The sequence below is a fragment of the Callithrix jacchus genome, chromosome 16, assembly GCF_049354715.1.
Source record: "Callithrix jacchus isolate 240 chromosome 16, calJac240_pri, whole genome shotgun sequence".
Lineage (NCBI taxonomy): Eukaryota > Metazoa > Chordata > Mammalia > Primates > Cebidae > Callithrix > Callithrix jacchus.
In genome coordinates this window covers 22974729-22998570 of record NC_133517.1, presented here as the reverse complement: position 1 = coordinate 22998570, position 23842 = coordinate 22974729, and the positions used below count along the sequence as shown (strand labels likewise).

The 23842-nt window shown below is 38.6% G+C and overlaps 1 protein-coding gene across 26 annotated transcripts in view; it reads right to left on the bottom strand.

Annotated features, from left to right (window-relative positions):
- CSPP1 (centrosome and spindle pole associated protein 1) overlaps positions 1-23842 on the bottom strand; it is a 148417-nt gene that overhangs the window by 93863 nt on the left and 30712 nt on the right. For 13 of the 26 annotated variants that reach the window (XM_078352583.1, XM_035276411.3, XM_008982743.5 and 10 more), the window contains 4 exons: positions 16334-16432; positions 14727-15160; positions 6129-6227; positions 3298-3368 (listed from right to left, as the gene is read on the bottom strand). In XM_078352583.1, the coding sequence (XP_078208709.1) occupies positions 3298-3368; positions 6129-6227; positions 14727-15160; positions 16334-16432 (703 nt within the window). The remainder of the gene's footprint in view (positions 1-3297; positions 3369-6128; positions 6228-14726; positions 15161-16333; positions 16433-23842) is intronic. The other 13 variants (XM_078352591.1, XM_078352594.1, XM_078352590.1 and 10 more) reach the window with 2 other exon arrangements.

Genomic DNA, 23842 nt, shown 5'->3' with positions numbered 1-23842 from the left:
GTATTTAATTTACTGACTGTTTTTAATTTGAATTAAAGTGTTATTTAATTTCTTCATATACTTTACTAACACCAAATTTCAGTTCATTTTTTTCTAACAGTTTTCACACAAAGAATACACCTCTTTTCTATCACATATTTAAAGGTATAAACCAGAAACATGGCTCTCCTCAGTCTCTGGTATTAAATTGTGACAAGCGTTAACACAGTAAAACAAGTTATTCAGCAATGACCTTGATTTCCAATAAACAGAAAATTTAGACCATCATCATTATTTGAACAAAATATCTTCTCAAAAACTACATGAAAAGAACAAACGAAAGAAAGGTTTAATTTGGGAAAAATAAACTAAGATACAAAGTTTTGTACTAGCTGAAGAAACTAGAAAGAAGAATTAAGGAAAAAACTATCATATATAAACCAAAATATTTTTTAAAAACAACCACACTGGATAGAGACGATCCAAAATGGCTGACTAGGAACAGCTCTGGAATGCAGCTCAAAGCGAGAACACAGAGGGTGAGTGATCACCACATTTCCAAATGAGTTTTTACTGCCCACAGACAAGAGATTCCAGGCGGAAAAGCGCCACGAGTCTCCAGCACAGCTGTCTCAGCTGGCACAGTGGGTCTCCACACAAAAGCTCACACAAATCTGGATGGCCATTTCAACTGGCACCTGGAACATCTGGGAGACAGAATCGCCCATACAACTGAAAAAAAGGGGGCTGAAACAGGTAGCCAGGTGATCTGGCTCGGTAGGTCCAACCCCCACAAAGAGCAGCAATCTGAAACGCTCTGGATTGAGAGTTTCACAGCCAGCCCAGCTAGACCCAGGACAGTACAGCTCTGTGGGGGAAAGGGGATCCACCATTACCAAGGCAGCCTACCACTACCGAGGCAGTCCATCATTACCAAGGCAGTTCGCCATTACCAAGGCAGTACGCCATTACAGAGGCAGACAGCCATTACCAAGGCAGTTCTAACTATACTAAGTCTCAGAATACAAAATTAATATGCAAAAATCACAGGCATTCCTATACACCAATAACAGACTTAAAGAGAGCCAAATCAAGAACAAACTGGCATTCACAATTGCTACAAAGAAAATGAAATACCTAGGAATACAACTAACAAAAGGATGTAAAGGGCCTCCTCAAGAAAAACTACAAACCACTGCTCAAGGAAATAAGAGAGAACACAAACAGATGGAAAAACATTCCATGCTCATGGTTAGGAAGAATCAATATTGTGAAAATGGCCATACTGCCCAAAGTAATTTATACATTCAATGCTATCCCCATCAAGCTACCTATGACCCTCTTCACAGAACTGGAAGAAACCACATTAAACTTCACATGGAACCAAAAGAGAGCCCACATAGCCAAGTCAATTCTAAGTAAAAGAATAAAGTTGGAGGCATCATGCTACCTGACTTCAAACTATACTACCAGGCTACATTAATCAAAACAGCATGGTACTGGTACCAAAACAGAGTTATAGACCAATGGTACAGAACAGAGGCATCAGAAGCAACAACACACATCTACAACCATCTGATCTTTGACAAACCTGACAAAAACAAGCAATGGGGAAAGGATTTCCTGTTTAATAAATGATGTTGGGAAAACTGGCTAGCCATGTGCAGAAAGCAGAAACTGGACCCCTTCTTGACACCTTACACTAAAATGAACTTCAGATGGATTAAAGACTTAAACATAAGACCTAACACCATAAAAACCCTAGAAGAAAACCTAGGGAAAACCATTCAGGACATAGGCATAGGCAAGGACTTCATGACTAAGACACCAAAAGCACTGGCAACAAAAGCCAAAATAGACAAACAGCATCTAATTAAACTCCAAAGCTTCTGCACAGCAAAAGAAACAATCATTAGAATGAAATGGCAACCAACAGAATGGGAAAAAATTTTTGCAATCTACCCATCTGACAAAGGGCTAATATCCAGAATCTACAAAGAAAGAAAACAGATTTACAATAAAAAAAAGCAAACAAACCCATTCACAAGTGCACGAAGGACAGGAACAGACACTTTTCAAAAGACATTTATGTGGTCAACAAACATATGAAAAAAAAGCTCCTCATCACTGGTCATTAGAAAAATGTAAATCAAAACCACATTGAGATACCATTTCATGCCAGTTACAATGGCGATCATTAAAAAATCTGGAGACAACAGATGCTGGAGAGGATGTGGAGAAATAGAAACACTTTTACAGTGTTGGCGGGAGTGTAAATTAGTTCAACCATTGTGGAAGACAGTGTGGTGCTTCCTCAAGGACCTAGAAATAGAAATTCCATTTGACCCAGCAATTCCATCACTGGATATATACCCAAAGGAGCATATATAATTCTATCATAAAGACACATGCACACGTATGTTCATTGCGGCACTGTTTACAACAGCAAAGACCTGGAACCAACCCAAATGCCCATCAATGATAGACTGGACAAGGAAAATGTGACACATATACACCATGGAATACTACGCAGCCATAAAAAAGATGAGTTCCTGTCCTTTGTAGGGACATGGATGAATCTGGAAACCATCATTCTCAGCAAACTCACACAAGAACAGAAAATCAAACACCACATGTTCTCACTCATAGGTGGGTGTTGAACAATGAGAACACACGGACACAGGGAGGGGAGCATCACACATGCGGGTCTGCTGGGGGAAGAGTAGGGGAGGAACAGTGGAGGGTAGGGAGTTGGGGAGGGATAAGATGGGGAGAAATGCCAGATATAGGTGGCAGGGACGGAGGCAGCAAACCATATTGCCATGTATGTACCTATGCAACAATCCCGCATGTTCTGCACATATACCCCAGAACCTAAAGTGCAATAAAATACATATAAAAAATGAGGTATAAAGTTAAAAAAAAAAAAGCCACACTGCAAGAGTGCTAATAAAATATGGAATTAAAAGCTCATTACTGACTAGTAATGATTGATCCATCTTGTAAAAAAAAAGATTACTGAAACTAATAATTTCATTATCTATAGAAAGCATTTCACTAAATAATTTAGCTTTAAAATTATACATAGATGTGTTCATAAAGATCATGAATGAAAAACAGATACATAAAATTTTTTAATACAAAATTGTACATAGAGCCATATATGTTAAATGATTAGCATAGTATCTAGCGTAAAGTAAGCACTTACCACGTTTTCTACTATTAGTAAAAGTAGTATTAAGTACAACATTGAGTTCTCACTAAAAAACTATTATAAGACACTGTACAAACCCAACCAATTAGAAATTTTGTACCTACCAAAGAGCATCCCTGCAAAAGGACTACAGATCTCTCGATTAGCAGATTTGGATGTTCCATTGTCTGGAGCACTAAAGAAAAAGAGTGAAAGAGACAGAGAAAAAGAGTGAATTAAAATCCAGATAATTTTCAGGAAGCAACATTTTAGAGTAAAACGTAGATATGAGTTACAAGCCTTTCAAAGTACTATGGACACTGTGATATTTACAAATTTTTAAGGTTAAGGTAAAATCATGGCATTCTACCTCTTTATACAGTGCAACTCCAATGTATTCAGGCTTTAAAAAAAAAACATTTTGGCCAGGCACAGTTGCTCATGCCTGTAATTCCAGCACCTTCAGAGGCCAAAGCAGACATCCTGGCCTGCTTTGGTCAAGATTTCAAAACCAGCCTGGCCAACATGGTGAAACCCCATCTCTACTAAAAAATACAAATTAGCTAGGCATAATGGCCGAGGCCTTTAATCCCAGCTACTCAGCAGGCTGAGGCAGAAGAATTGCTTGAATTCGAGAAGTGGAGGCTGCAATGAGCCAAGATCGAGCCATTGCATGCTACAGCCTGGGTGACAAGAGTGAGACCCTGTCTCACAAAAAAAAGAAAAAAAAAGAAAAGAAAAAAACAAAACCATTTTATTCAGCTTGCTTCACTGGCTCTATAGGTTCTCAAATAAAATCTTTTTCAGCCTGGGAGCGGTGGCTCATGCCTGTAATCCCAGTACTTTGGGAGTCTGAGGCAGGCAGATTGCTTGAGGTCAGGAGTTCAAGACCAGCCTGGCCAACATGGTGAAACCTCATCTCTACTAAATATACAGAAATTAACCAGGTATGGTGGGGTGTCTCTGTAATCCCAGCTACTTGGGAGGCTGAGGCAGGAGAATCGCTTGAACCCAGGAGGCAGAGGTTGCAGTGAGCCAAGATCATGCCACTGCACTTCAGCCTGGGTGACAGAGTGAGACTACGTCTCAAAAAAAAAAAGGAAAGGAAAAATCATTTTCAATTTGAAAAACAACTACCCCAATTAAAAAAAAAAAAAGAATACAAGTGCACATAAGGCTGGGTGCAGTGGCTCATGCCTGTAATGCAGGCACTTTGGGAGGCCAAGGTGGCTGAATCACCTGAGGTCAGGAGTTCTAGATCAGCCTGGCTAACATGGTAAAACCCCATCTCTACCAAAAATACCCAAAAAAAATTAGCCAGGTGTGGTGGCACACACCTCTAATTCCAGCTACTTGAGAGGCCAAGTAGGAGAATCACTTGAACCTGGGAGGGAGATGTTGCAGTGAGCCAAGATCACACCACTGCACTGCAGTCTGGGTGACAGAGTGAGACTCTGTCTCAAAAAGGAAAAGAAAAAAAAAAAAGTACTCATAAATAAATCCAAAAAAAAAAGAAGAGAAAGAGTGACCTATGTACACACTTAGAAAAGATCATCCCTAAAAAAACTCCTTCCTGGCCATGCACAGTGGCTCATGACTGTAATCTCAGCATGAGTTTGGGAGTTCAAGACTAGCCTGGGCAACATAGTGTGATCCTGTCTCTACAAAAAAATTGTTTTGAACAATTAGCTAGGCATAGTGGCACATGCCTGTAGTCCCAACTACTCCAGAGGCTGTGGTGGGAGGGTCACTGGAGGCCAGAAGGTCAAAGTTGCAGTGAGCCATCATCATGTCACTGCACTCCAGCCATGATCATGTCACTACACTCCAACAAAGCGAGACCCTGTCTCAAAATAAACGAAACAACAAAAAAACCTCCTTCCTTGGAAAAGGATTTTTCCCCTTGGAAGCGGGGAAAAAAATTCCTCAAAGAAAACTTACTAAATTAGAACCAAGTAACAAATTCTCTTATTGCAAACAGTGTTAACAAATTACTTTTTTTTTTAAAAAAAGACACCTTTCTTGACATGACATTATCTTCACTGTATACTATAGAATCAAAACCATTTATTCTTATGTATAACATAAGAATACCACCAAAATGATAGAAACTATTAGTAGAAAGAGAACATAAATATAAAATACATATTAAATTTCCTTTCAACATGACAAACATATATGAACATTAATTTTACAAAGTAAGCATCAGAGTTACCTATTTGATAAACTGAAAATCAAAAATAAATTTTTGAAAGAAAAATTCACACTGCAGGAACATTTTCTTTTTTTTTCTTTTTTTCTTTTTTTTTGAGATGCTCTGTCACCCAGGCTGGAGTGCAGTGGCACCATCTCAGCTCACCACAACCTCTGCCTCCTGGGTTCAAGTTATTCTCCTGCCTCAGCCTCCCAAGTGGCTGGGATTACAGGGCATGCCACCACACCTGGCTAATTTTTTAAATTTTCAGTAGAGATTGGGTTTCACCATGTTGGCCAGGCTGGTCTTGAACTCCTGACCTCAAGTGATCCACCTGCACTGGCCTCTCAAAATGCTGGGATTACAGGTATGAGCCGCCATGTAGGCCATATTTTCTATTTATTTCCAGTCAAGCTGCATCACCATGACTCTAAGATGTTTTAAGTTTTTAGTCCATTAAATTATACCTATTTCTTTTATTATTTCAAACAAATTTACATATTTTGTAATGACAGGGACTTCTTCAGAACATCTCGGCACACTTTATAACCAAACATTTGTTCTTTAAAAGAATCCTGCAAAGGACTATCGATTTTCATTTAGTACTACCTCCTCATCCTTTCTTTTCCTTTAATTCATTTCTCACTAAGAAGAAAGGCTGTTAATTTACTATATCTTTCTACTTTTTCAATTAGCCAGTTTTAGGCACATTCTGTTTCACAATGTAATGACTAAACGGGAGAATTTATATTAATACTGTACCTTTTATTTTCAGCAGATGAAATTCTTATGTTTGACTGTTCTATAACATCCCCATCATGTTCCATAGGAGGCACATTCCCTCGTCTGTTCCTGTACATCCTTAAAAACACATTAGCTTATAGAGCATGTTCCACATACGGTGGACTTTCTTGTAACACTTTGGTGTTTTTACATTTGATGTTGGCAACATTAAAGGGAACAAAGTGTTATAATGAAGTTTTACCATAAACACATTCTAAAATTAAATAGGATTTGTATGATCTGCTGGTTAATGAGACACTAAGAGTTTAAACGTAATAATCTTTTCTAAAAGATTATAAATTATTTTAATATAATTTCTGGAAATTTTTATTTTTGAAACTACAAATATATACTAACACTTTTTTATTATTCACTTTAAAGTGAAGACCCAGCAGGTGGGTATTCAGACACATTCACAAAGTTTATAGTCAAAATTCAAAATGAGAACTTTTTTTTTTTTTTTTTTGAGATGGAGTTTCACTCTTGTTACCCAGGCTGGAGTGCAATGGCGCGATCTCGGCTCACCGCAACCTCTGCCTTCTGGGTTCAGGCAATTCTCCTGCCTCAGCCTCCTGAGTAGCTGAGATTACAGGCACACGCCACCATGCCCAGCTAATTTTTTGTATTTTTAGTAGAGACGGGGTTTCACCATGTTGACCAGGATGGTCTCGATCTCTCGACCTCGTGATCCACCCGCCTCAGCCTCCCAAAGTGCTGGGAGATTACAGGCTTGAGCCACCACACTTTGCCCAAGAACATTTTTAAAATCAAAATTCATAGAGCCTATGAATTATTTAATTGTATATATAACCTTTTTAACTTAAAAATATAGCAGCAGTCTTATCAATAAGTTAAATCAAACGTAGCAAACCATGACATTTGCTAACTGTAAATCGCATGAAAAAAAACAAATGTTACTGACATGTGAATGGAAAACATGAACAGGCTGATCCATGGGTAGAAAATGATTAGCTATCTTTACTTACAAAGTCATAAACAACAAAAAGAAAGATTAGCATGTTTCCTATTTTCTTCTTTAAAAATCCTTTTGGAAAATAATAATGAAAAAATGTTCTTTAATCAATCTTTTTTCCATTTGGCAAACACTGATTTTATTTTTAGATTAATTTCTCATACCAGAGAAACCAACACTTATTAGCATCTGTCAAAATCAGCATATCGTAAGCATTTCAAAGTTTCTCTACATGGCTGTTGAGTTACCCAACTATATGGTCTTTCTCAAGAGGACTATTACAGAGAAATATGGTTGTTAAAGTAGTATTCAGTATTTTAGGTGAATTTCATTATCAGATTACAAAAAAATGGCAATTTTCAGGAAAAAAAAAAGAAACTTCTCACTCTCCACAGAACCAGCATATAAAATTCTTTTTTCACTTGTTTCCATCATATAAGCCACTGTCAATATCTTCTGTGGAGAAAACACTATTTGGAATTTTAATCTTAGTAACCATGACATGGCATAACGTATAAATGGCTTCAATTTTTCAACTGATCACATATCACACACATACATTCAGATGTGTGAATGACACATCAGTTCAGTGTCATTCCCTACATCTACTACTTAACAAAACTAAATACAAACTCAAATTCAAATCTGTAATTAACAATGCCAGGCAACCAGATTTAGTTATACTGGATATTTATATATAATGCAGAAAAGAGTTAACAGACCAGGCCTGAGACTGCCTATCTTTAGAAAAGCCTGAATGTACAGTTGACTATTGGCTGGTACCTGGGAATATAGATTTTGGGAGAGATACAAGCACCGCCAGAACTGGTAAGAGCAGCTCATTGCGCTTAAACTGTATCAACTATAGTTTATGCTAACCACCTGCTTTTCTTCAGAAGTATTCTGGAATACTGGTACATGCCATGCCAGGAACAGGGTGCCTATGTAACCATCTCCCAATAAAAACCTTGGGCACTGAGTGTCTAAAGAGCTTTCCTAGTAGGCATTCCTTATAGTGTTACAATTCAATGCTGGAGAAATTAAGCATCCGCTGTGTGACTCCACTGAGAGAGAACCCTTAGAAGCTTATGACTGGTTTCCTCCAAACTTTGTTCCATGTGCCTTTTACCTTTTGCTGATTTTGTTTTGGATCCTTTCGCTGTAATAAGTTATAACTGTGAGTACAACTATATCCAAAGTCCTTATGGATCCTCCTAGCAATTCACCCAAATTAGAGGTTTTCTTGAGAACCCACAACACAACATAAAAAGTAAATTCACTGTAGTAAAGAGGTAACTACATACACACACAAAAAAATGTGTATACATATATATATACATATGTTTTTGGTTTTTTTTTTATTTTAACAGAGGCCGGGCACAGCGGCTCATGCCTGTAGTCCCAGCTATCGGGAGGCTAAGGTGGGAGGACTGCTTAGCCCGGAAGGCAGAGGTTGCAGTGAGCCAAGACTATACCACTGCACTCCAACCTGGGCAACAGAGTAAGACCCTGTCTCAAGAAACAAAACAAAACAAAAGGGCAGGCATGGTGGCTCATGCCTGTAATCCCAACACTTTGGGAGGCTGAGGTGGGTAGATCACCTGAGGTCTGGAGTTCGAGACCAGCCTGGCCAACCTGGTGAAACCCCGACTCTACTAAAAATACAAAAATTAGCCAGGTGTGGTGGCAGGCACCTGTCATCACAGCTGCTCGGAGACTGAGGCAGGAGAATTGCTTGAACTTGGGAGGCAGAGGTTACAGTAAGCTGAGATCATGCCATTGCACTCCAGCCTGGGTTACAAGAGCAAAACTCTAACTCCAAAAAAAAAAAAAAAAATTGGGCCGGACACGGTGGCTCAAGCCTGTAATCCCAGCACTTTGGGAGGCTGAGGCAGTAGGATCACGAGGTCAAGAAATCGAGACCATCCTGGTCAACATGGTGAAACCCCGTCTCTACTAAAAAAATACAAAAAATTAGCTGGGTATGGTGGCGCATGCCTGTAATCCCAGCTACTCAGGAGGCTGAGGCAGGAGAACTGCCTGAACCCAGGAGGCGGAGGTTGCGGTGAGCCGAGATTGCGCCATTGCGCAGCCTGGGTAAGAAGAGCGAAATTCCGTCTCAAAAAATAAAATAATAAAAAAAAATTTTAATAGAAATTTAAAATTACAAATTCTTAAAAGCATAACTTGGGGTCCCAGAATTAAAGGCCAGTTATATATACAAAAGTTTTTTTCTAAAATTTACATAAAGTTTGTGGCTTCCTGAATTTTTAGTTGTCTGAAGATAATATATAGATTCGTAATTAGAGCTTATCTTTATACCACTGCACCCACACTAAAAAATGTTTTACAGGCTCTTCAGTATATATAGATAATAAAGCAGACATCATAAACACAAGAGGTCATTTTCAAAGTTCATTCTAAATTAATTTAAGAAATGATTTTATTTATGTATAAGGTTAAGGTCTCTTTCCTAAAATCTATAGCAAAATCAAAAGATTTCCTAGTGAACAGCTCATATGAAAGAAGTTATAAGGTATATCTTTCACTAAAGAAAAATAAAATCATTAACAAGATTATAAGTCTACTTTGTTACCAATAAGTATAAGATCAAGACTGAAATTTAAAGAGGCTAAAAAAGAGTAGAAATAAGCATTTCACTAAAAAGATAATAAAATGTTAGGGATCCTATGCAATTTTATAAAATGACATATGATTTGCTTACCTTTTTTAAGTCAGGGAAGAATTGCTGTTTACAAACAGAGATTTTATCATTTTTTAAAATTACCAATATAAGACCTAAAAAAAGAAACCTTGAAGGGAACGTAGGCTGAAAAGCCAAACTATAGGTTGGAAAGTTGGCCACCTTATTCTCTATTAAAATATCCCTACGATTTTTATGCCATTTCCTTCATTTACTAAAATGCCCTTTATATTTCTAATAAATTTAGCATTTAATCACCCCGAACTAGCTCTGTTAGTTCACTTAAATAGTTTAATGTTTTTTTTTTTTTTTTGAGATGGAGTCTTGCTCCATCACCCAAGCTGGAGTGCAGTAGCGCAATCTCGGCTCACTGCAACCTCCACCTCCTGGGTTCAAGCAATTCTCCTGTCTCAGCCTCCTGGGTAGCTGGGACAATAGGCACCTGCCACCACACCCAGCTAATTTTTTGTATTTTTGGTAGAGACGGGGTTTTACCTTGTTAGCCAGGATGGTCTCGATCTCCTGACCTCACTCGGCCTCCCAAAGTGCTGGAATTACAGGTGTGAGCCACTGCACTCGGGCTTAAACAGCTTGTATGGTCTTACAATTCATTGTTGTATAACATTTTCTGAACACAAAAAGTCCTCTCTGAAGAAAGCAACTGGTAAGAATCAGCAGTGTGACATGGCTGCCTCTCTATTCAATCACCTCAACATACGGGAAACAGACAGATGATAATATCCAAAAGTAATGCACTCACTAAATGCATAAGAACCATTTAATTCTAATCACAGTTGAGGGGCTCAGTTTAGGTTCAGTCTGTCCCTGGAAGCCCTTTCTGTTTCACTGTGAGAGTACCAGATTAAGACTATCCTTGTGATCCAGAAGTAATCTATCTAAATGCTCTCCCATCAAATTACTAACCAGGTCTGAGCCTACTTAGTTTCCAATATCAAACAAGATCAGGCATGTTCCAAGGTGGTATAGCCGTAGAAAATCTATCTATATATTCTATGGCTTTTAATATATAGGTTCACTTACCACACCTTAAGTATTGGGTTTTGTTAGAAAGGGACAGACCTCATAAAAGAGTTTACTTCCTTTGAAATGCAAATCAGATAAGATTGAGGGAATAAAATAATTGCAAAATGGTTTCACCGTCCTACTAATAAAAAAGTGTGTTAAACAAAAAAAATCTTTTTCTCCCTATTTCCTTGAAGACATGAGTCAACAACTCTAGTTTATCAGGTAAAAATTTTAAATCTTAATACCTAAAGAAACCAGGTATAGAATAGAGGCCAAGTTTATCCGAAAAATTAATACGTCAATCTTTAAAAAAAAATAGAAGCTAAAGAAAAACTCTGAGATGCTAACGGTGAACCACCATTTTGAGCTTTGTTTTCAATTCTTTCCCAATTTTTATATTTACTTTGTAAATATAAAGTAATTTTTTTTTTTTTTTATTTTCAACACCATCTACCCTGTACCTGGTTTCTTTGGGTATTAAGAAGTGAAACTTCTGAGGTGGGCTTGGTGGCTAACACCTGTAATCTCAACACTATGGAAGGCCAAGGCAGGTGGATCACAAAATAAAGAGATCAAGACCATCCTGGTCAACATGATAAAACCCCATCTCTACTAAAAATACAAAAATTAGCCAGGCATGGCAGCATGCACCTCTAGTCCCAGCTACCTGAGATGCTGAGGCAGGAGAATTACTTGAACCCAGGAGACGAAGGCCGCAGTGAGCTGAGATCGTGCCACTGCTCTCTAGCCTGGGAAAGAGAGCAAGACTCTGTCTGAAAAAAAAAAGAAGTAAAACTTCTTTTGTTCATTAACATTGGTTAAAGTAAAACATAATAAAGTAAAATACTAACTTCTACAGTTCAAGTTAATAAATAATAAAGACTAGGATTACATTTTAATAGAGCCTATAAATTTCAAAGTATCATAGAAAATGCTATTACATTCGACTTTAGAAAGCTCCTAAAACATAATAAATTTTACTTAAATTGGTTAATATGCATAAATAAAACACATGCGCACACAGAATGCAACTGTCAATTACAGTGTTAACCACCTTGTTAATTATTTAAGAACACTGTCAATGATTCATGATATGACTTTAGGAAGGTAACATTTTCTGAGAAAAGTTTTAGCTTTCTCATATTTAAATATGGGGAAATATTTCATTAATAAATATATTATGGTATATGAAAAAGTTTATAGGGTGGAGAAAAATTGAAACCAAAAATAAAAAACTATTTTAAACCAAAACTAGAATTTACTAGATGCTGACTTTTAAGGAAGAAAGAAAACTTAGAAGAATGAAGGAAAATTAACTGTGTACTTCTCATAATACATTATAATTAATTTTTGTCTAGAACTTCTGATCAAGACTGAACAGTACATTAAGAATAAATGCTTGGAGTAAGAGATAAAACTCAGTTCCACATTTCTTTAGCCTCAAAACTTCACAAATACAGTCATTTCTCCTACCAACCAGTCTATTTATAAACTACTGAATGACTGAAGTTTTTTATTTTGGTTTGGAAATAAGGAATCTATAAATCTGAAATAAAGAAATCCAATTTTAACTGCAATTGTTAAAGAGACACATACGAAAAAACATTTGGAGATGTCAGAGTTGATATATAAACAAAATAAAAATACATAAGATATAATTTACATATTGAAGAAACACTTTAAAGTGTTTAACACGAATTATTCTCACTCAACTTCGTGTTTATTCTTAAAATAGTATTTGGGAAAGCTTATATAAAAAGAGTTCATTTGATTTATGGAATACATAAGAAGATAAGAGTTCTCAAAAAGGATGAAATTCATTTGTGAGTTCATGCATAAAATTATCACAGGGTATAATTATAAAAGTAATAGATTAAAATATATTTTTTTAAAAAGCAGCAACCAATATAATTTGTTTCTTAAAATTCCAAACTTAAAAGGGTATGCATTACATTCACCCTAACGGTAAACACCATAAAGGGAAAAGAAGTTCTGATGTACAAAGGAGACATCACCACCCATCCTGCAAGATCACTTGCAACTAAGTTCCCCAACTGAGAGTTATTTTAGTTTAGGCATCCTTTAACTACCTTCATATGTAAGCATTTTCAAATGTAACGTTCTAGGATTTGGAGAATTTTCTGAAGTATAAACAATTAGATTCAGATCAGAGAAACTATAATTGGCATTTTCAAATTCTAATCCTCCAAATTACCTAAATCAGGGTAAATATTAAAAATATTGTGTGAGCAGGATGTAACAGCTACAGAATACAGAAGGCAAAGAACTGTAAAAGCTTTGTATTATAATTAATAATTAGAATCCTGAATGTACAGTATTACCCTTGAAAAAATTTTCTAAAATACTTAAAAAGTAATCTATTTTGACAAAGCAGTTCCCATAAACTGCTCAAAATGTAGGTTTGACGCTTGTCAAGTAAACAAGTCAACGACAAATATGAGACCCTGAGGTATTTCTTTTTTTTTTTTTTTTTTTTTTTTGAGACGGAGTTTCGCTCGTTACCCAGGCTGGAGTGCAATGGCGCGATCTCGGCTCACCGCAACCTCCGCCTCCTGGGTTCAGGCAATTCTCCTGCCTCAGCCTCCTGAGTAGCTGAGATTACAGGCACGCGCCACCATGCCCAGCTAATTTTTTGTATCTTTAGTAGAGATGGGGTTTCACCATGTTGACCAGGATGGTCTCGATATCTTGACCTTGTGATCCACCCACCTCGGCCTCCCAAAGGGCTGGGATTACAGGCTTGAGCCACTGCGCCTGGCCGACCCTGAGGTATTTCTGTCTCCAAAACAAGTTAGGTTAAATGATGGCAAGTTTCATGTGTAATATTAAGATAAACACAACAATAAAACCTCCTTGTGCAGTTATGAAATGGTATAGTGTCACAAAAATATTCAAAGGAACTGAAAACCATCTGAAAATCTGACTGAAAAAACTTATGAATACAGGAATAAACTATATTTCATCTACTTTAAGGTATCCTTTTTTCACATATTTTATTTTTCTTTTTTTGAGAGAGTCTCGCTCTGTCGCCCAGGCTGGAGTGCAGTGACACAATCTCGGTTCACTGCAACCTCTACCTCCAGATTCAAGCGATTCTCCTGCTTCAGCCTCTCAAGTTGCTGGGATTACAGGCACATGCCACCACACCTGGACAATTTTTGTATTTTTAGTAGAGTCAGGATTTCATCATGTTAGTCATGCTGGTCTCAAACTACTGACCTCAAGTGACCCCCCCCAAGGCCTCGGCCTCCAAAAGTGCAGGATTACAGGCATGAGCCACCATGCCCAGCCATGCATTTTAGTATCTGAAGTCAGAATAGTCAATGACCTGGTTTTATGTCAAGTTACTGCAGAGTTACTTTTCCCCTCATCCAAGAGCACTGTGAATTGAGAAAACTCTGAATTCGTGCCCCAAGGTTTCTATGGACACTACAGGCAGTATGAATTCAAACTGTGAACTTGAATCAATACTAATTTACACTTCAAATTCTCAGGGAAGGTTGTTTGTATCTTTACTGTCCACTCACTGCAAAGGTTGGGATGTGGACGTTTGCTCTCTGTCCCTTTCTGTGAAAATGCCTACTTCCCATTCACATACTTTAACATAAAGGGTGTAGCCTTTCGGTTTTCCAACTTTATAATAGGGCCCCACTTTGAGTATTTTCTTTTTCCCCTCAGTGAGACATAAAATAATGATGCATCTTAAAACTGAGAGCATCTTATAATTAATTAAATATGATAAATCGAAACTGCTTCTCTCTAGTATGATAAAAAGTAACAACAGCAAATATTAACCATTAATTAATTTGCTATATTAAACAAATGAAGAAAATAAAAACGAGGTTATAAATACCTGTCCTTTGTATACACTCTCAAAAGTCTTCTATCAAAATCACTTTCATATCTAAACCTCTCATCCATTTCTTCACTTACTTCAGGATATTGGTCTGGTCTATGATAATGTCTATCAAAAACACAATTCTCATTAAATCTGTGAAATCTTCTATCTGGAATGCCAGCCTTGCTTGCAAACCTTTGATGTTTTAGGCTGGAAATGCCCACTTCTTCATTTGCTTTATTAATTCTATTCCTTAATTCAGTTTCATCATCTAGTTGTCGGTATCTGTCCTCCTCTAGTCGACTTGGGTTCAGAAGTTCTTCATATGCCTCTGAAGGAGTTAAGACATCTTTTCTAGGACCCTCTGAATTTTCACAAGATGTCTGTATTTGTGAAGTTAGATCAGGCTTAACTTGACCAATAGGTTTTTTATTTCTTTGACTCTTGGCCTGTTGAATTAAAAGAAAAAAAACTTGATGGGAAACCATCTCTTACAAGGTAATTAAACTCTCAGTTAATACTTACTCTGTCACATCAACTCTTAATGTTTGTTTAATCAACCATATTTTTTTAGAAGAAAACTTCAAGAAAATTTTACTTTTCTGTGGCCAGGTGCAGTGGCTCACACTTGTAATCCCAGCACTTTGGGAGGCTGAGATGGGTAGATTGCTTGAGGTCAGGAGTTCAATACCAGCCTGGCCAACATGGTGAAACCCCACCTCTACTAAAAATACAAAAAATTAGCCGGGCATGGTGGCACACACCTGTAGTCCTAGCTACTCAGGAGGCTGAGACAGGAAAATCACTTGAACCCAGGAGGTGGAGGTTGCAGTGAGCTGAGATTACACTGCTATGCTCCAGCCTGGGCGACAGAGCAAGACTCTGTCTCAAAAAAAAAAAAACAAAACAGTGGGGGGGCGGAATTTTACCTTTCAATAAAACTTATTTGTATCAGTAGACAGACAACAGTAAAACTGGTAAGTGCTATAAAAAGAGAGGTTAAACTAAATGCAAATTCCTATCCCAAGAGATACTACTTCAAAATATTCAAATTAAATTCTCAACACAAAGGATAAAGAAACTGGAAAATGTTTTGGCCCTAGAAATATCAATCATCCTTGATGTTTTTTTTTTTTTTCCGGACAGAGTCCTGCTCTGTTACCCAGGCTGGAGTGCAGTGGCACAATCTCAGTTCACTGCTACCTCCACCTCCCAGGTTCAAGCAATTCTCCTGCCTCAGCCTCCCAGGTAGTTGGGATTACAAGTGCCTCCCACCATGTATGGCTAATTGATCCTTACATTTGAAAAAAGAAATATAGCTAGAAATTGTCAACACAAAAAGTTATTTAATGTTTAAAAATAAATGAAAATCACTTACCAAAACTGATTCTCTAAAATTAAATCTCCCCAATCAAATGTTAAAAGGTAGAGTAAGTTCTTCAATGTGAGATAAAACAACTTCCAAAACTAAATATTTAAATGCCTTGTATTTGGTTTAATTTGGCTTAATTTTGCAAGTATTTACAAAAAAAATAAGTAAAATGTCTAAAATAGAAAAACCTTTTCAAGTACAAAATATTCAATCTGTGGTAGTAAAGATTTACTTTAAAAGCAAAACCCACCTCAGTACTCTTTTCCACCTGTCTGAACTTTTCACTGGACTGTTCCTTGCCCCTGAGAAACTGATTATATTCTTTGTTACGTTCAAGTTTCAACCTTTCCTTAAAATAAAAATAAAAAGGTAATGTTAACTTCAACTTCAAGAAAAAAATACCTTAATCTCATATCAGAATGTCAAATCTGAATCATACAATCAGAATTCATACTCAAATCAAACTTTACTAATAATTTCAAGGACAGAAGTCACTGAAAGGTATGGGAGAAGTGGGAAGAGGTTTGAGGACACCCATATACAGCTCCCCAGGTCTTTCTTGTCACATGAGAATATGCACAGCTATATGCTTCGGTCCATTAATACATGAGGTTTCGAATAGAAGAGAGTTGCTTTGTACATGAAACACCTTGATTTTATACTCCAATAGTTAACAAAGCTTAGATGACATTTTCCAAAGAGCCATGCCATATAAATCCACAGATTCCGGCTTTGATCACCAACAGCAATCCTAGACAAACCAAGTTTATTTTGCCAAAAGCATTCAGAGATAAATCTCTCCCACTAGTAAATATAATGAATGTGTTTGCCAGGAGATCTGTCATTAGCATGTTTCCAAAGAGATATGATGGGGTTAGGGACACCTCCCTTCTCCTAATGCCCCACCCACTCCTCCAAAGCACCTGCTGCTAACCATTTCCTTCCCAAGGTTAAAAAAGGATCCTTCGGAGAGGACTCAAGATGGCGCTGTGAGAACAACCCAGGATTGGAGCTCGCGTTGAGTCTGCGGAGAGGTGAGTCAGAGCTGCATTTCCAGACTGATCTTTGTTGCCCACGGAACAGGGAAATTCCCAAGTGAAGAGGAGACGCGGGACGCCAGGCAGAACCTCCGCCTGGTGAAGCCGGCAGCCGGGGTGGCGGCGGCCAGCCCCGCCCAGCGCTCCGCGCAGGGCGCGCCTGTCCGGGTGCCCTGTTGAACCGGCAACCGGAGATGTGAGAGGGCTGGACTTGAGACTGAGCTAGACTTGGACAGTGGGCCAGCCCAGGGGATTGCAGGGACAGAGCGTTAGGGGTGGCCTAGTGGGACGAACAAAACCGCGATTTCAAACAAGCCCCGTGCAGACGGCCCGAGACGCTCTGTGGGGGAGGGGCGTCCACCATTACCGAGGCAACCCGCCCCAACTGAGATACACGCCCATTGCTGACGCAGCCAGCCGTTGCCGAGGCAACCCGTCCCTACTGAGATACACGCCCACTGCTGACGCAGCCTGCCGTAGCCGAGGCAACCCGCTACAACAGAGAGACTCCGCCGCAGGGCGTGGCGGAAAACACAGCAGAACAGCGGAGCCAGGGCGAGCCTCACAAGAGCAGGGCGGAGCCTCGGCAGGCAAACAGTGGCTAGTCTGTGTCCTAGCTGGGCAGGACCTCAACGGACATCCAAAAATAAAGCCCAAACCCCTCAACACAGAGCATTTGAGAAAAAAAAGGGTTTTTTTAATGAGCTCTGGTGCAGCAGAATCAAACATAGCAGCCTAACAGCCCTGAATGAACAACAGAGCTCACAGCTCAGCAATTGAGCTCCTATAAAGCACAAACTGTCTCCTCAAGCAACTCCCTGACCCCTCTATATCCAAAAGACTGACATTAGGCAGGCATCATCCTGGGACAAAGATAGCAGAAAAAGAAACTGGTAGCATCCCTCGCTGTGCCACAGCTGCTAGAGGTGCACCCCAGACAAGCAGGGTCTGGAGCGGACCTCAGCAGTCGTACAGCGAAGGCGCTAGACTGGTAGAAGAAAAAACAAGCAACAGAAATACTTCATCATCAACATTCTGGGTATCCACTCAGAGACCCAATCGAAAAGTCAGCAACTACGCAGACGACAAGCGGACAAATCCACAAAGATGGGAAGAAACCAGAGAAAAAAGGAGGAAAACACCCGAAACCAGAACACCTTGCCTCACAGAAAGGACCAAAACTCCTCACCAGCAAGGGAACAAAGCTGGACGGAGAATGACTGTGACGAAATGACGGAATTAGACTTCAGAAGGTGGATAATGAGAAAATTCTGTGAGCGAAAAGAACATGTATTAAATCAATGCAAAGAAACTAAGGAACTTAAAAGAAGATATGAGGAAATGATAACAAGAATGGATAACTTAGAGAGGAATATGAATGAATTAAAGGAGCTGAAAAACACAATACGAGAACTTCGCGAAGCATGCACAAGTTTCAATAGCCGAATTGACCAAGCAGAAGAAAGAATATCTGAAGTCGAAGACCAACTCAATGAAATTAAACGAGAAACCAAGATTAGAGAAAAAAGCACAAAAAGGAATGAACAAAGTCTCCAAGAAATGTGGGACTATGTGAAAAGACCTAACCTACGTTTGATAGGTGTACCAGAAGGGGACGAAGAGAATGAATCCAAGCTGGAAAATACTCTTCAGGACATTATCCAGGAAAATTTCCCCCACGTAGCAAGACAGGTCAACACTCAATTGCAGGAAATACAGAGAACACCACAAAGATATTCTGCAAGAAGAGCAACCCCAAGGCACATAATCGTCAGATTCAACAGGGTTGAAATAAAGGAGAGAATACTAAGGGCAGCCAGAGAGAAAGGTCGGGTCACCCACAAAGGGAAGCCCATCAGACTCACAGCAGATCTCTCGGCAGAAACACTACAAGCCAAAAGAGAGTGGGGGCCAATATTCAACATACTTAAAGAAAAGAACTTTCAACCCAGAATTTCATATCCAGCCAAACTGAGCTTCAGAAGTGAAGGAAAAATAAAATCCTTTGCGAACAAGCAAGTACTCGGAGATTTTTGTCACCACCAGGCCTGCTTTACAAGAGCTCCTAAAAGAGGCACTACACATAGAAAGGATCAACCAGTACCAGCCATTCCAAAATCACACTGAATGCTAAAGAGCATCAACATAATGAAGAATCTACAACAACTAACAGGCAAAACAGCCACTTAGCATCAAAATGGCAGTATCAAATTCACACATAACAATATTAACCCTAAATGTAAATGGACTAAATGCACCAATCAAAAGACACAGACTGGCAAATTGGATAAAAATCCAAAACCCATCAGTGTGCTGTATACAGGAAACCTATCTCACATGCAAGGATACACAAAGGCTCAAAATAAAGGGATGGAGGAAGATTTACCAAGCAAATGGAGAGCAAAAAAAAAAGCAGGAGTTGCAATTCTCATCTCTGATAAAATAGACTTTAAAGCAACAAAGATCAAAAGAGACAAAGAAGGCCATTACATAATGGTAAAAGGATTGATACAACAAGAAGAGCTAACGATCCTAAACATATATGGACCCAATGCAGGAGCACCCAGATACATAAGGCAACTACTTAATGACCTACAAAAGGACTTAGACTCCCACACAATAATTGTGGGAGACTTTAACACTCCACTGTCAATACTAGACAGATCAACCAGACAGAAAATCAACAAGGATATCCAGGGCTTGAACTCAGACCTGGAGCAAGCAAACCTGATAGACATTTACAGAACTCTCCACCCCAAATCCACAGAATACACATTCTTCTCAGCACCACATCACACCTACTCTAAAATTGACCACATAATTGGAAGTAAAGCACTGCTCAACAAATGCAAAACAACTGAAATCATAACAAACAGCCTCTCAGACCATAGTGCAATCAAGTTAGAACTCAGAATACAGAAACCGACCCAGAACCACACAGCTTCATGGAAACTGAACAACTGGCTCTTGAACGTTGACTGGGTAAACAATGAAATGAAGTCAGAAATAAAGAAGTTCTTCGAAACCAATGAGAACGAAGACACAACATGCCAGAACCTCTGGGACACATTTAAAGCAGTCTCTAGAGGAAAGTATATAGCAATAAGTGCCCATATGAGGAGAATGGAGAGATCCAAAATTGACACCCTATCGTCAAAATTGAAAGAGCTAGAGGAGCAAGATCAAAAAAACTCAAAACCCAGCAGAAGACAAGAAATTACTAAGATCAGAGCTGAGCTGAAGGACATTGAGACACGAAAAACCCTTCAAAAAATCAATAAATCCAAGAGCTGGTTTTTTGAAAAGATCAACAAAATAGACAGACCACTAGCCAGATTGATTAAAAATAAAAGAGAGAACAACCAAATAGATGCAATAAAAAATGATAAAGGGGAAATCACCACAGATTCCACAGAAATTCAAACCATCATCAGAGAATATTACAAACAACTCTATGCGCATAAACTAGTAAACCTGGAAGAAATGGATAAATTCCTGGACTCCTGTGTCCTCCCAAGCCTAAACCAGGAGGAAGCTGAAACTATGAATAGACCAATAACAAGGTCTGAAGTTGAGGCAGCAATTAAGAGCCTACCACACAAAAAAAAGCCCAGGTCCAGACGGGTTCACAGCCGAATTCTACCAGACACACAAGGAGGAGCTGGTACCATACCTTCTAAAACTATTTCAAACAATCCAAAAAGAGGGAATACTTCCCAAATCATTTTATGAGACCAGCATCATTCTGATACCAAAACCCGGCAGAGACCCAACGAGAAAAGAAAACTTCAGGCCAATATCCATGATGAACATAGATGCAAAAATCTTCAATAAAATATTGGCAAGCCAATTGCAATAGCAAATCAAAAAACTTATTCATCATGATCAAGTAGGATTCATCCCGGGGATGCAAGGCTGGTTCAACATACGCAAGTCTATCAACGTAATTCACCACATAAACAGAACCAAAAACAAAAACCACATGATTATCTCAATTGATGCAGAGAAGGCATTTGACAAAATTCAACAGCCCTTTATGCTAAAAACCCTCAATAAATTCGGTATCGATGGAACGTATCTCAAAGTAATAAAAGCTATTTATGACAAACCAACAGCCAATATCATACTGAATGGGCAAAAACTGGAAGCATTCCCTTTGAAATCTGGCACTAGACAAGGATGCCCTCTTTCACCACTCCTATTCAATATAGTACTGGAAGTTCTAGCCAGAGCAATCAGGCAAGAAAAAGAAATAAAGGGTATTCAAATAGGAAAGGTGGAAGCCAAATTGTCTCTATTTGCAGACGACATGATAGTATACCTAGAAGACCCCATCGCCTCAGCCCAAAAACTCCTGAAACTGATAAGCAACTTCAGCAAAGTCTCAGGATATAAAATCAATGTGCAAAAATCACAAGCATTCGTCTACACCAATAACAGACTTAAAGAAAGCCAAATCAAGAACGAACTGCCATTCGCAATTGCTACAAAAAGAATAAAATACCTTGGAATACAACTCACAAGGAACGTAAGGGACCTCTTCAAGGAGAACTACAAACCACTGCTCAACGAAATCACAGAGGACACAAACAGATGGAGAAACATTCCATGTTCATGGTTAGGAAGAATTAATATCGTGAAAATGGCTATACTACCCAAAGTAATTTACAGAATCAATGCTATCCCCATCAAGCTACCATTGACTTTCTTCACAGAACTGGAAAAAAACACCATGAACTTCATATGGAACCAAAAGAGAGCCTGCATAGCCAAGTCAATTCTAAGCAAAAAGAACACAGCAGGGGGCATCACACTACCGGATTTCAAACTATACTACAAGGCTACAGTAATCAAAACAGCATGGTACTGGTACCAAAACAGAGATATAGACCAATGGAACAAAACAGAGGCACCGGAGGCAACACAACATATCTACAACTATACAATCTTTGATAAACCTGACAAAAACAAGCAAGGGGGAAAGGATTCCCTGTTTAACAAATGGTGTTGGGAAAACTGGCTAGCCATGTGCAGAAAGTGGAAACTGGACCCCTTCCTGACACCTTACACTAAAATTAACTCCAGATGGATTAAAGACTTAAACATAAGACCTGGCACCATAAAAACCCTAGAAGAAAATCTAGGCAAAACTATCCAGGACATAGGAGTAGGCAAGGACTTCATAAACAAAACACCAAAAGCATTGGCAACAAAAGCCAAAATAGACAAATGGGACCTAATGAAACTCCACAGCTTCTGCACGGCAAAAGAAACAGTCACTAGAGTGGATCGGCAACCAACAGAATGGGAAAAAATTTTTGCAGTTTACCCATCTGACAAAGGGCTGATATCCAGAATTTACAAAGAACTCAAACGGATTTACAGGAAAAAAACAAACAAGCCCATTCAAAAGTGGGCAAAGGATATGAACAGACACTTTACGAAAGAAGACATATATGAGGCCAACAATCATATGAAAAAAATGCTCATCGTCACTGGTCATCAGAGAGATGCAAATCAAAACCACATTGAGATACCATCTCACGCCAGTTAGAATGGCAATCATTAAAAAATCTGGAGACAACAGATGCTGGAGAGGATGTGGAGAAAAAGGAACACTTTTACACTGTTGGTGGGAGTGTAAATTAGTTCAACCATTGTGGAAGACAGTGTGGCGATTCCTCAAGGCCTTAGAAATAGAAATTCCATTTGACCCAGCAATCCCATTACTGGGTATATATCCAAAAGACTATAAATCGTTCTACTATAAGGACACATGTACACGAATGTTCATTGCAGCACTGTTTACAATAGCAAAGACCTGGAATCAACCCAAATGCCCACTGGTAATAGACTGGATTGGAAAAATGTGGCACATATACACCATGGAATATTATGCAGCAATCAGAAATGATGAGTTTGTGTCGTTTGTAGGGACATGGATGAATCTGGAGAACATCATCCTCAGCAAACTGACACAAGAACAGAAAATGAAACACCGCATATTTTCACTCATAGGCGGGTGATGACAAATGAGAACACACGGACACAGAAAGGGGAGTACTAAACACTGGGGTCTATTGGGGGGAAAGGGGAGGGCAAGTGGGAGGGGGAGGTGGGGAGGGATAGCCTGGGGAGAAATGCCAAATGTGGGTGAAGGGGAGAAGAAAAGCAAAGCACACTGCCATGTGTGTATCTTCGCAACTGTCTTGCATGCTCTGCTCATGTACCCCAAAACCTAAAATCCAATAAAAAATTAAAAAAAAAAAAAAAAAAAAGGATCCTTCATATTTTAAACTTAAAAAGGTACAATTATCATAGATTCTAAAATATTATAATGAAATATTCTGTTAAAACACATATATGATTAGAAAATGTTCTTAAATTTTAATACTTCCCATATTACTAAAACAACACGATCTAAAAATGTATTAAAGAAATTAGGTCTGTCTTTCAAAATTTATTAACCATCCATTTTGTCTTATATACTATTTCATGATGTCTGACATACCCTGGTGAGAACTGAGTCTCTACAAGAGGTGTACAGTGCTTTATCACTTTCATCTCTAAGGAATATGGAGTGACATTCAAAGAACTCTTACCCTCACCCTGCATAATAAAAGCTCACTATAACCTCACATCCACTCATTCCAACTGTGTTACATAGCATAAACTTCAGTCAGAAACCAATGCTGAAAAAAAATAAATTCTGAGTATTCAGT